The sequence below is a fragment of the Schistocerca americana genome, chromosome 9 (genome assembly GCF_021461395.2).
Source record: "Schistocerca americana isolate TAMUIC-IGC-003095 chromosome 9, iqSchAmer2.1, whole genome shotgun sequence".
Lineage (NCBI taxonomy): Eukaryota > Metazoa > Arthropoda > Insecta > Orthoptera > Acrididae > Schistocerca > Schistocerca americana.
The window spans coordinates 117,133,505-117,146,881 of NC_060127.1; the positions used below are offsets into that span (position 1 = coordinate 117,133,505).

General features: G+C 43.4%; 1 protein-coding gene across 1 annotated transcript in view; it reads left to right on the top strand.

Moving 5' to 3' along the window:
• Positions 1–13,377, top strand: part of LOC124550725 (X-ray repair cross-complementing protein 5-like) — a 141,305-nt gene that overhangs the window by 8,195 nt on the left and 119,733 nt on the right. Inside the window, exon 3 of the mRNA XM_047125446.1 lies at positions 8,135–8,257. Coding sequence (XP_046981402.1) covers positions 8,135–8,257 — 123 coding nt within the window. The remainder of the gene's footprint in view (positions 1–8,134; positions 8,258–13,377) is intronic.

Consider the following 13,377-nt stretch of genomic DNA (forward strand, 5'->3'; position numbering starts at 1 on the left):
TGAATATTACAGGTGGTTTCACTGTTGTGAAATTATTTTCACAGGAATAGGGGTAATTGAGGTAACAAACAGAATAAAGCAATCACATTGTTGCTCTGTATCATTCCACTGGAGACCACGGGTCCCTTGCACTGAAATGCCCAGAAAATATTATTTTTCAAAATACAGGTTGATTTTTGCAAAGACAAAAACAGCAACCAACCACTGTTAACAATGATATTTATTCACACAAATAGCTCTGATACTGGTTTAGAACCAAGAGGTCCATCTTCAGATGACTGTGTTGTGACTCGCCGATCATTCAAAGCGCCGCCGCGCAATTACGCGCGTCCTCTAGGTGCGGCACTGTCTGCCAGCCATGCAGCAGCCGCGCCACCTAAGCGGCCAGCGAGCAGCGGCCACGAGGCTGGGACTTTGTGCTCATTCGAATGCTAACGTGTACACATGTCTTGCTTGTCAACTTACTCTGTGACTTATATGTGTTGTGTCGTTGGGAAATATATTTGTTAAATTTGACGTTATAACAATTGGCGACGAGGTAGTGGATTTTTCCTTTTCACCGTTGACCCACAGGGTTCAATGGCTACTGTCGAGCAACTATTGCAAAATCTCCTTGAACAGCAAACACTTCTACCAGCGGAGATTTGCGATTTTGTCACGGCGTCAAATGCGGGGTGTTTCTTGTCGTTGGCTGTACCTCCTTTTCCTCCTTACGACGAGACGGCGGAAGACTGGTCTGATTATAAAAAACGTCTTTGACAGCACTACTTGGCATTTCATGTCACGGACGAACAACCATGTAAGTCTCTGTTCCTTTCCTGGATTTCACCTCAAATGTATCGGTTGTTGTTGCAGTTGGCTCCTTTGAAGGATCCTGCATCTTTGTCCTTTGCTGAAATGTTCTCACTTCTGTCTGTATATTTTCAAAAGCAAATGCATGTGGTAGCCTCTCGTGTTGCCTTTTATCGTTGTCAACAACAGCCACATCAATCCTATCGCGCTTGGGCTGCTGAACTTCACGGCCTCAGTCGAAAGTGTCAATTTGTTACTGACGTTCACAAAGAATCCTATGCCGATTCCATGGTACGGGATGCTATTATCCGGTCGGCGCCCAACAAAGAAGTTCGGCAACATGCCCTTCAGTTGGCGAATCCGACTCTAGATGAAGTTCTCTCCATTGCACAGTCTTTTGATATTTCTCGCACCGCTGGGGTGCAAATAGAGGCCTGGGGGGTGATGTTGGGGAAATACAACCTCTGTGCTCCGTTAACGACGCGGGCAGCACGTCCCCGCTGGCCGACGTGGCCGCAGTGCGCTCCCACGCGCGGCCTCGGCCTAGCCGTAAACAACCCGCTAAGAAACTGCAGGAAAACCCCCGACAACTTCCTTCATGTCCGCTGTGTTTTACGAAACATTCACGCGAGGATTGTCCCCAACGTTGGGCTGTGTGTCACAATTGCAAAACGAAAGGTCATGTGTCTTCCGTTTGCAAATCCGACCGCATACATGATGTTCATGAACATGATGCTGATTCTGATTCTGTGTTGTCTGTCAATTGCGCTTCTTCCCTTTCAGGGAAGTTATTCCTCACTGTCCAAATCCTTGGTCGAGATGTTCGCATGCAAGTGGATACCGGTTCTGCTGCCACTATAATTAATTCTCAGACGTATCTTCAGTTGGGTTCTCCACTCCTGTCACCTGTCACTCGGCAATTACGGGCGTACAATAAACAGAAGATTTCTCTCTTGGGACAGTTTAATGTGGAGGTATCTAACAAATCCGTCGTTCGCAGTGTTCCCGTATTTGTGGTCGACCAGAGCAACGCAGAAAATCTTTTTGGTTTCGATGCCTTTCGCGTTTTTGGGTTCTCCATAGATGACTCTGTCAATATTGTCTCTGATGCTATTCCTTATGCTCAACTGGATTCCTTGTCGACGACAATTTCGTCCCTTTTTTCTCCTGGGTTATGCCGTGCAAACGGCTTTGAAGCTCATATCACGCTCAAACCCACTGCTCGGCCTAAGTTTTTTCAGGCTCGGCCCATTCCTGTGGCCGTTCGGGATCGGGTAAAACGGGAGCTGGATCGGCTCACTACTTCAGGGGTCTTGCTTCCTGTCACTTCCAGTGAGTGGTCCTCTCCTGTCGTTGTCGTTGCTAAGCCAAATGGTGATATTCGTCTCTGTGGCGATTTCAAAGCCACTGTAAATGCTCAATGCCTCATCGACACTTACCCTATGCACCGTCCTGAAGAACTGTTCACTAAACTTGCTGGAGGCCAGTATTTTTCTAAAATTGACCTGTCAGAAGCTTATCATCAACTTCCTCTCGACGCTGCTTCCCGGCAGTTTCTGGTCCTTAACACGCCTTTCGACCTCTGTCAATACCAACGATTGCCATTCGGGGTTGCTAGCGCCCCTGGTCTCTTTCAGCGATTCTTGGAACAATTATTGCTCCCTGTCCCTGGGTGTATCAATTACATGGATGACATTGTTGTCACTGGCTCCACCACTGAAGAAAATCTTTAAAATCTCCACACACTTTTTCATGTCTTACAGACTGCCGGTCTTAAGTGTAATCTTCAGAAATCATAATTTTTTCAGGCGTCTATCACGTACTTGGAGTTTCAACTCTCTCGGGAGGGTATTCGTTCGTTTCAGCAAACTGTCGCTGCAATTGAGGCCCTTCCTCGCCCTACACTGTTAAGGAACTGCAGGCCTTCTTGGGGAAAATAGCATACTATCACAAGTTTTTACCGTCTGTGGCTTCGGTGGCTCAGCCGTTGCATTGCCTGTTGCATAAAAACGTGCCTTTTCACTGGTCCGCGTCATGTGATACGGCTTTCCAGAAATTGAAAACTATGCTGAAACAGGCCCCGTGCCTGGCTACTTATCGACCTGGCCAACATCTTGTTCTTGCCACATACACCTCTCAATACGGGGTCGGTGCAGTCTTTGCGCACCATTTTTTCTGACGGTTCGGAACAACCCATTGCTTATGCCTCCAAAACGCTCACGGATGCCCAACAAAAGTGTTCTCAAATTGAAAAAGAAGCTTTGGCCATAATTTATGCTCTTCATAAGTTTGGTGTTTTTCTCTATGGCTCAAAATTTCATCTTGTTACGGATCACAAACCACTTGTTTCCTTGTTTCATCCATCAACGTCACTTCCCGACAAGGCTGCACACTGCCTCCAGCGTTGGGCTCTTTACTTGCCTCGCTCCAATTATGAGATTCATTTCGGGCCAACGGAAATGCTGATGCTCTGTCTCGCCTTCCCATGGGTCCTGATCAGGCATTCGATAGGGACGAACTTTTGTGTTTCCACCTGGATGTTGCCGAGCAGCGGGTTGTGGACAGGTTCCCCATCACTGGGGACAGGCTGGCGGCTGCTACGAGTTCTGACCCTACCCTCTCCCGGGTTTTACGCTGTATTCAGAAGGGTTGGCCAGACCGCCCGTCCACTAAGACTTCTGATCCGTTGCGGAACTATTACGCTTTGTCCTACCGCCTCACGGCTAGGGATGATGTTATCCTCCTCTCTACTGACAATGCTTCACTGCGTGTCGTGGTACCTGCGTCTTTGCGTGCTTCGGTCTTGCGCCTCCTTCACCAAGGGCACTGGGGCGTGTCTCGCACAAAATCTCTGGCGCGCCGTCATGTGTACTGGCCTGGTATCGACTCTGAAATAGCACACATGGTCGCTGCCTGCAGCCCTTGAGCGTCACAGGCCGCTGCCCCGAAGTCATCTTTGTCACCGTGGCCTTCGCCTGAGAAGTCTTGGGAGCGCATTCATGCTGACTTTGTGGGACCTTTTTTAGGTACTTATTGGCTCCTCGTAATTGACGCCTACTCTAACTTTCCTTTCATTGTCCGTTGCACGTCGCCTACCACCGCGGCAACCACCAGTGCTCTCGCCCGCATTTTTTCTTTGAAAGGCCTCCTCTCTACTCTTGTTACTGATAATGGTCCGCAATTTGCCTCTTCCGAATTTGCGGATTTTTGTGCTCGTCACAGCGTTATGCATGTCACGGCCCTGCCGTTCCATCCACAATCCAACGGTGAGGCTGAACGACTGGTCCGCACGTTTAAGGTTCAGATGCGGAAACTTCTGACTTCTTCTACTGCTGATGATGCGCTTCTCCAGTTTCTGGCGTCTTATTGTTTCACCCCCATGGGCGACCACAGCCCGGCTGAGCTCTTACATGGCCGACAGCCCGGCACGCTGCTTCATCTTCTGCGGCCTTCCACCTCACGGCCGCGGGGGCCTTCACTTGGCTGGTTCACCGCCAACGACCTCGTCTGGGTACAGAAATATGGCAGGTGGCAAAAATGGAGTCCGGGCCGCATCTTACAACACCGTGGCAGACGCCTGTATGAAATCCAGACAGACATGGGTGTTGCAGTGCGTCATTCGGACCAGCTTCGGCCTCGTGTGCCGGCAACGCCTGTTCCGAATGCCGCTACACCACCTTCGGCACTACCTGACGCTCTGGATCTTGGCATCTCTCAATACTCACAACGCAGCCCTCTCACCATCATCGCGATGCCAGCACAAGAACGGACGTCACCAGGAGACGTGCCCATGCAGAAACCGGATGACCAACCTTTGTCAGAGCAAATCTACTCGCCTCCTCCTCCAACGGACGCCGACACATCGCCCATGTCGCCTATCATATCAACTGGACTTGCTGCAAAGGGCAGATTGGTGCATGGGGCCCCAGCAGATTCGACCCCTACGTCTCCTGTCATCTCGACCCGTTATCATCGAGGACACTTCCGTCCGTATGGGAAGCCTCCTCCTCGAGACTTTACGGCGAGTCAAACAATGCCTATGGATGTTAGCCATCTCCAGGACACCTCCATCAAGACCAGTGCAACAATTTCAAAGGGGGGAAAGTGTTGTGACTCGCAGATCATTCAAAGCGCCGCCGCGCAATTACGCGCGTCCTCTAGGTGCGGCGCTGTCTGCCAGCCATGCAGCAGCTGCGCCACCTAAGCGGCCAGCCGAGCAGTGGCCGCTAGACTGGGACTCAGTGCTCATTCGAATGCTAACGTGTACACATGTCTTGCTTGTCAACTTACTCTGTGACTTATATGTGTTGTGTCGTTCGGAAATATATTTGTTAAATTTGACATTATAACAGGCTGTTTACATTGAGATGCACATTTGTGGATGTTTACATCAGCTTTTGGCTCTTTTTCCTCATTGTAGTGAGAATTTCTTGGGGTGGTGGCGCCCTACAGCAGATAACGGTGTCACAAGTGGCCTATTTTATTGTAACTCTTGCTAATACTTGTGGAACACAATGTAATTGTTCAGTTGTTATGAGCTACAGTTACAGTCAAACGGGCCATTTTTCTCATCATTTTTAGCTGCGGGTTCCACCATCCCAAGGAATTTTCACCACAAAGGTGAATAAAGAGCAAAAAGCTAATGTAAACACCAGCAAATATGCACCTAAATATAAACAGCAGTCTGAGAATGACCAATCAGTCCAAAACTGGTACAGAACTACTTTTGTTGCTGAACAGTTCAAAGAATACTTGAGCCTCATTTCAAGTAGGTACCCCACTCATACAGTTATAGTTCTGTGGTGACTTCAATCTACCCTCGATATGCGGAAAAATTATATGTTTAAAGCCGGCGGCAGGCATAAAAGGTCACCCGAAATTGTACTGAATGCTTTCTCAGAACATTATTGTGAACAATTGGTTCATGAGCCCACTCGAAGTGTAAATGGTTGCAAAAGCACACTTGATCTCTTAACAACAATTATCCTGGAGTAATAGGGAGTATCATGACGTATACAGGGATTAGCGACCACAAGGCAGTTGCTGCTAGACTGAATACCGTAACCCCCACAACCATCAAAAAGAAACACAAAGTACATCTGTTTAAAAAAAGTCAATAAAAATGCTCTTAACACCTTCCGATCTGATCATTAATATAGAAAACATGTGGAATAATTTCAAAGAGATAGTATCGACAGCAATTGAGAGATATGTACCACATAAATTAATAAGTTATGGTACTGATCACCCAAGGTACACAAAACGGGTCGGATCGCTGTTGCAGAAGCAATGAAAAAAACATGCCAAATTTAAAAGAACACAAAATCCCCCAGACTGGTAAAGTTTTGCAGAGTTCGAGATATAGCACATACTTCCACAACGAAACTCTGCCTCGAAAGCTGCCAGAAAACCCAGAGAGATTCTGGTCATACATAAAGCACACCAGTGACAAGATGCAATCAATACCTTCACTGCATGATAAAAACAGTCTTCCAAAACTCCTTCACCAAGGAAGACAAAGTAAATATCCCTGAATTCCAATCATGAACAACAGCCAAGATGAGAAACATAGAAGTAGATATCCTCGGTGTAACAGCATAAATCACTTAATAAAGGCAAGGCCTCTGGTCCAGGTTGTATACCAGTCTGGTTTCTTTCAGAGCATGCGCATACAATAACTCCATATTGAGCAATTATATACAACTGTTCGCTCATAGAAAGTTCCATACCTTAAGACTGGAAAATTGCTCAAGTCACACCAATACCCGAAAAGGGAAGTAGGAGTAATCTGCTGAATTACAGGCCTATATCACTAACGTTGATTTGCAGTAGGGTTTTGGAACATATACTGTATTAGGACATTATCAATTACCTCAAGGGGGGGGGGGGGGGGGGGAAGATTTACTGGCACATAGCATGGATTCAGAAAACATCATTCTTGTGAAACGCAACTAGCTCTTTATACTCATGAAGTAATGAATGCTATTGACAGGGGATGTCAAATTGATTCCATATTTTTAGATTTCCAGAAAGCTTTCGACACTGTTCCTCACAAGTGTCTTCTAACCAAACTGTGTGTCTATGGAATATCGCCTCAGTTGTGCTACTGGATTCATGATTTCCTGTCAGAAACGTCACAGTTAATAGTAATAGACAGAAAGTCATCGAGTAAAACAGAAGTAATATCCAGCATTCCCCCAAGGAAGTGTTACAGGCCCTCTATTGTTCCTGATCTATATTAATGACATAGGAGACAATCTGAGTAGGCCTATTAGATTGTTTGCAGGTGATACTGTCATTTACCGTCCTGTAAAGTCGTCATATGTCCAAAATGAATTGCAAAATGATTTACATAAGATATTTGTATGGTGCGAGAAGTGTCAATTGACCCTGAATAAAGAAAAGTGTGAAGCTATTCACACGAGTACTAAAAGAAATTCGCTAAAGTTCAATTATGTGATAAGTCACTCAAATCTTAAGGCTGTGAATTCAACTAAATACTTAGGATTACAAATAACCTAACTTGGAACGATCACATAGATAATGTTGTGGTTAGAGCAAAGACTGCAATTCATTGGCAGAACATTTAGAAGGTGCAACAGTTCTACTAAAGAGATTGCTTACACCATGCTTGTCCACCCTATTCTGGAGTATTCAAAGAAGTGCAGCTTGTTTTGTACTATCACAAAATAGGGGAGATAGTGCCACAGACATGATACATGAATTGGAGTGGCAATCATTAAAACAAAGGAATTTTTCATTGCAAAGGGATCCTCTCATGAAATTTCAATCACCAGGTTTCTCTTCCAATTGCGAAAACATTCTGTTGACACCCACCTATGTAGGGAGAAATGATCATCATGATAAAATAAGAGAAATCAGGGCGCATACAGAAAAATTTAAGCACTCATTTTTCCTGTGCACTGTTCAAGAGGGGAACAGTAGAGAGACAGTTTGAAGGTGTTCATTGAACCCTCTGCCAGGCCCATTATTGTGAATAGCAGAGTAAGCACATAGATGTAGATGTAGATCTGTCAATAAAAAGCATTGTTAACCGTGGCTGGTTGCTGTTTTCTTCTGTGCAAGAATGACCTTGTAGCCTACTCAGAAAATATCACTGGACAACCTCCAAAAACTTGTGGATGGAAATTGGGTTTACCCTGTATGTCTAGTGATTTATATATTTTGTTTAGTAATTCACAGACTGCTAGAATTCAGCCATAATCATCATATCTTACATTTGGTTATTTTTCACAGATGTTTTTTCCTGCAGTACTGTTACTTTATTTAACTGTGTGATTAAAAATCCTCATTGACAAATGAACCACATTTCTGTCAACAGGGGTAAACAGTTCACGACAATTACATTGGTGTTGATTAGCGACTGTGCTGGTGATGTTGATGACCAACATGTTGATGGAATAATAAATGAGTTGAATTCCATGAAAGTTTCGTTTGTTGCCATGTAAGTATATTTCACCACTTTTTGTTAGAAAATTGTGTATTACGTAAGCACATTGGACAAAAAGTTCATCATGCCCAAAATTCATCAGACTAATTTAGTGTCAGTGTTACAGTGGAATTCAAAAGTTTTCCCTGTGTTCCTAGCCATTTCATCTACTGCGTATTTGTTGTCCACTACTTCATGTTTTTTAAAAGATACCTAGTAGTACTTTCTTCAACATACCAACTTGAAACGTGATATTTTTGGATTTTAACCCTTCTGAGACATCATGCTTATTAGAATTAGCATTAAGAACTTTTTCTTTTCTACAAGGATGGTATGATGCATTAACAAGAATACAAAATTAATTTTCTTGAAGCTGAGGAAGAACATGAAACAACTTCTTGAGCATATCGACGCTCATCTGTACTCCTCTTAGATTTAAAAGTCCACAAACAGCCTTTGATGAAACCTACTGTGGTCCCAATGTGTATGACAATCAGGTCTTTTCCTTTACCTGGGTGAGCCTTGTTTCTGCTAGATAACCCAGACAGAGATGCTGATTTTGGGGATTTATAGTGTTATCTACCCAAACACTACTTCGGGTATGTCGTGCACTCAGCCATGTCTTATCCAAATAGTACATAGTCCTTTCTTCATCTCTCAACATTTCAGTAGTTTGTAGATAACGCCGCCCCCGTAAAATGATATCATTGCTGTCTTTTAACATGCTATTGCATCCACACTGAACATATTTAAAATTAATTTATAAAAATTTATAAAATTAATTTATAAGATTTAGATCTCCAAAAATGCCCGAATCTGGATTTTCGTTCATGGCAGCAAACACCTGTCAGTTGTTAATAGCTCTTAAAAAAAAAAAAAAAAAAAAAAAAAAAAAAAAAAAAAAAAATCGTATACTTCCTTCGTAACACATTTCTGCTGCAGTCATCAACACTTTCTGCAAGCTTCTGTCATGGTTTTTCTTTCTCAGGAAATTTCAAAGAGAGTGTTTGGCCTCATACTTACCAATCATGCCATACACTGAAAATCAACCAACATCTGTAGATGCAGCTGTTTACAAAACAATATCAGTCATTGACAGCTCTGGAGACAGCAGCTCCTTCACTACACATTAAGAGCCATGTGTTCGTCTGAAATCATAATGGCTTCTTCTTTGATCGCTTCTTGGGTGGACTTAAAACTGACATGTTGACCTCACTTGCTGTATCCACATCTTTTAAGGTGAAGCGTACAATCAGATTGTTCACTCCTCAAAGGCAGTGCTGTGGTCACACGCCTCGATCTGTTTATGGGCCGCCTCTTGTTTCAGTGAACGTAGTTTATCATTGAGGATGACCTGAATTCACCATGAAAGAGAGTCCACAATTTTCTTCATGGATTCCATAACCAGCTGAAGTCACTCATTGAAGAGCCTGTAGAACTACCAAACAGCTATGCTTCACTTGCCGTTCCAAATGGTCCCAACAAGTAACACACTCTGCCCTGATTGTGTAAAAAATCAAACTCTCATGTATGAAATAGCTTCAAATGTCCAATTACTTTAAAAAAGACATGTTGTGAATATTATATGTGAAGCATGTAAAACATTTCTGACTGAAGAGGCAAAATCCTAATATATTGATTTTATTTAGTTTGGATTATTTGCCCATAAACTAATGAAATAGTTTCAGGAAGGTTTGAAATTATTTCTAAAATTTGTTGGAAGTTGATAAGTGCTCTCAATATCAAACTCTGGTATCCCGGCCCAAAGTGTTCTAGAGCCCGCCAGAACACATGGACCTAGACAACAACCGCTAAGTGGCACTTCTAATATTTGCGAGAACTACGAAGGAACAAAATAAGGGTGTGTTGTGCAGGAGTAGGTGTCAGTTTGAGGGATGGAGTTCCACATCTGTTGCACTTGGTTCGTCAATACAGGGACAGTTAATGCTTTTTTGGATGACGCTGGAGTTGTCATCTGATGGATGTCCCGTATGTGCTCTATTGGAGACAGATCTGATGATTGAGCAGGCCAAGGCAATACATTGACGCTCTGTAGAGCGTGTCGGGTTAAAACAGCAATATGAGGGCAAGAGTTATCCTGCTTGAATACACCCCCAGGAATGTTATTCGTGAATGGCAGCACAATAGGTCAAATCACCACATTGATGCACAATTTTACAGTCGGGGTGCGTGGGATAGCCACGAGAGTGCTCCTGCTGTCGTATGTAATCACACCCAAGATCCTAACTGCAGTTGTAGGTGCAGTGTGCCTAGCAAGCAGACAGGTTGGATGCAGGCCCTCAACTGTCCTCTTTCTAACCAACACACGGCTATCACTGGCACCGAGGTGGAACCAGGTTTCATCAGCAAACATTACAGACCTCCATCCTGCCCTCTTCTTGACACCACAGAAGTCACAAATGGTGGTGGTGTGGGGTAAGTGCAATGCACGCTACATGATGTCTCGCTCAGAGCTGTCCTTGAAATAACCAATTTGTAACAGTTGCTTGTGTCACTGTGGTGCCAACTGCTGCTCAGATTTCTGCTGCAGATTCAGATGCGCCAGAGCCATACGCCGAACCCAACGGTCGTCCCTCTCGGTAGTGTCACGTGCTCGTCCGGAGCGCGGTCTTCTTGCAACCGTACATTCTCGTGACAGCCACTTCCAGCAATCGAGTACAGTGGCTTCATTCCCGCCAAATATTTCTGCAGTATCGCAGAACATACATCCAGATTCTCGTCACCTCTTACACAACCTCGTTCAAACTCAGTGAGGTGTTAATGATGGCAATTTTGCCACCTTAAAATCATTCTTGATTAACATCAACTCACCACATTCAGTCTAACACTCACAACTGTTATGGCATTTATTTAAAGCAAACCTGATTTGCATCCTCATAGGGGTGCTACTAGCACCACTCTTACAGGACTGGCACAAAGTTTGAACAGACATCCTCGTCCAGATATAGAAACACACCTACCAACTTTTGTTCATGTTGCACAATTCCTTCTCGGTGTTTCAATTTTTTTTCTCATCAGTATATAACTGGTGGATTGTTGAATAATGTATTTATATGCTTCAACCATTGTCAGTTATTTTGATGCGGGCCTTTAGTGTCTCATTTTCTTAATCTAATTCTATCCTTATCACCTGATGTAATTCAGTTACATTCTATTTTCATAGTTTTATTTTTGTATTCATCTTATGACCTCTTTTCTAGTCATAATCCACTCCATTCAACTGATATTCTGAGCACTGAACCATCTCTGACAGAATTACAATGTCATCGGAAAACTTTAAATTTTTTATTCCTTCTCCCTAAACTTTAATCCTCTTCTCCCTCTGGTTCTTTTACTGCTTGTTCATTGTACAGCATCGAATAACTTGAGGGAGAGGCTAAGACCCTACTCCTTTTCTTACAAGGAGACGGCACGACCGTGGGGTCGGGGATTTGTCCGAAATTTTGTGTGGTGAAAGAGGACCTCTAACACCTCACGTGGTTAAAGTATTAGGACGCACTACTCTGAAAATCCCGGGAAAAATCGATCCAAAGTTTCTTAGGTGCCATACGAGTATAAAATGTTTGTGAATTGCCGAGCCACCGTCTGTCCTAGATGTTTAGGGCTCGGACTATGATGCCAGAGATCTCGGGTTCGATTCCTCCTCTGGCACTTTTTTTCTTCTGTTTCATTTTCTTTTGTTATTCCACCAATTATTCAGAAAGTTTCCCAAACCTACATTATCTTTAACAAATTAGTTACATTATTGAATAAAAATTATTTTATTTATGTCCAACAACACAATTCATGGCAGTGGGTTTTCCATTTTTCATTGTAAAGTATATTAGGAAAAAACATTGGGTTTTTAATCAGAATAACAAAGTCCATTGGGAAACATTCAATTTTTATACATATAATAATTATAAACAAGAACTACAGTGGCAATTATCATGAAAACAAACAAAGCAATAATTTTTGCGACATCTTAAGCAACATATAGAAGCGGATTATTTACAATCACAGGGCATTTGCAATAAATCTGTACAAAAACATGCCCCATTAACATTTACGAAAATATTTTGACTTTCTGATAATTTTGAGGCAAACCAGGAATATTGAATCATGTCTTGGAATATTGGTGACGATAATTGATGGTGAATTATAGAATGAATCTTTGTACAATCTTCCCGAATTAATTTTGTGATTCTCCTGTAACAATGCACTGCAATTTTGCAAGCAACAGAAGAAAAAAAAAATGTGGGAGGAGGAATCGAACCTGAGACCTCTGGCGTAAGGGTCCGAGTGCTAACCATGTAGGCCAAACGGCAACTCGGGACTGGACCAACATTTTATACTCATACAGCACCTAAGAAACTTTGGATCGATTTTTCTCGGGATTTTCTGGGTAGTGCGTCCTAACATTTTAACCACGTGAGGTGTTAGGGGTCCTCTTTCACCACACAAAATTTCGGACAAATCCCCGACCCCACAGTTGTACCGTCTCCTTGTTAGACTCTTACAACTGCAGTATAGTTTCTGTACAAGTTGTAAATAACATTTCACTTCCTGTGTTTCATCCTTGCTATCTGCAAACATTATAGTAGCAGAGAAAACTTTGACATGCCCTCTAAAATATCTCTGTCACCTATTTACAGTGAGAATGGCAGCTAGGGCCTTGCTAGTGAGCTCCTCTGCAGTGCATGCTGTCAGTGTTTCACACACCATTACATCATGTAATCCTAACAGAAAAACATCCATAGCAGAAAATTCTATCAATCATATTTACCACACGATAGGACCTCCTCTTCCCATCTGACGACGAGGGTATGTCTTATTCAGCTGCTTTTGATCACTGACCTCAAAGAAGTTTGGTGCTCCGCACCACTTTCTCTTGCAGGCGACAGTAGGTACAGTCTCCAACAACTGTGGCAGCACACGTTTCCTTTGTAGAGACAAGCTTACACTCTCATATTAAATCAATTTAGAAACCATTGCTTGTGTGAAACTCAGCTTGCCGCTTTCTTACATGATATCCTGTGCACCACCGATGAAGGGCAATGGACATATTATGTATTCCTATATTCCCAGAAAGCATTTGACACAGTGCCACACTGGAGACTGTTAACAAAGGTCAG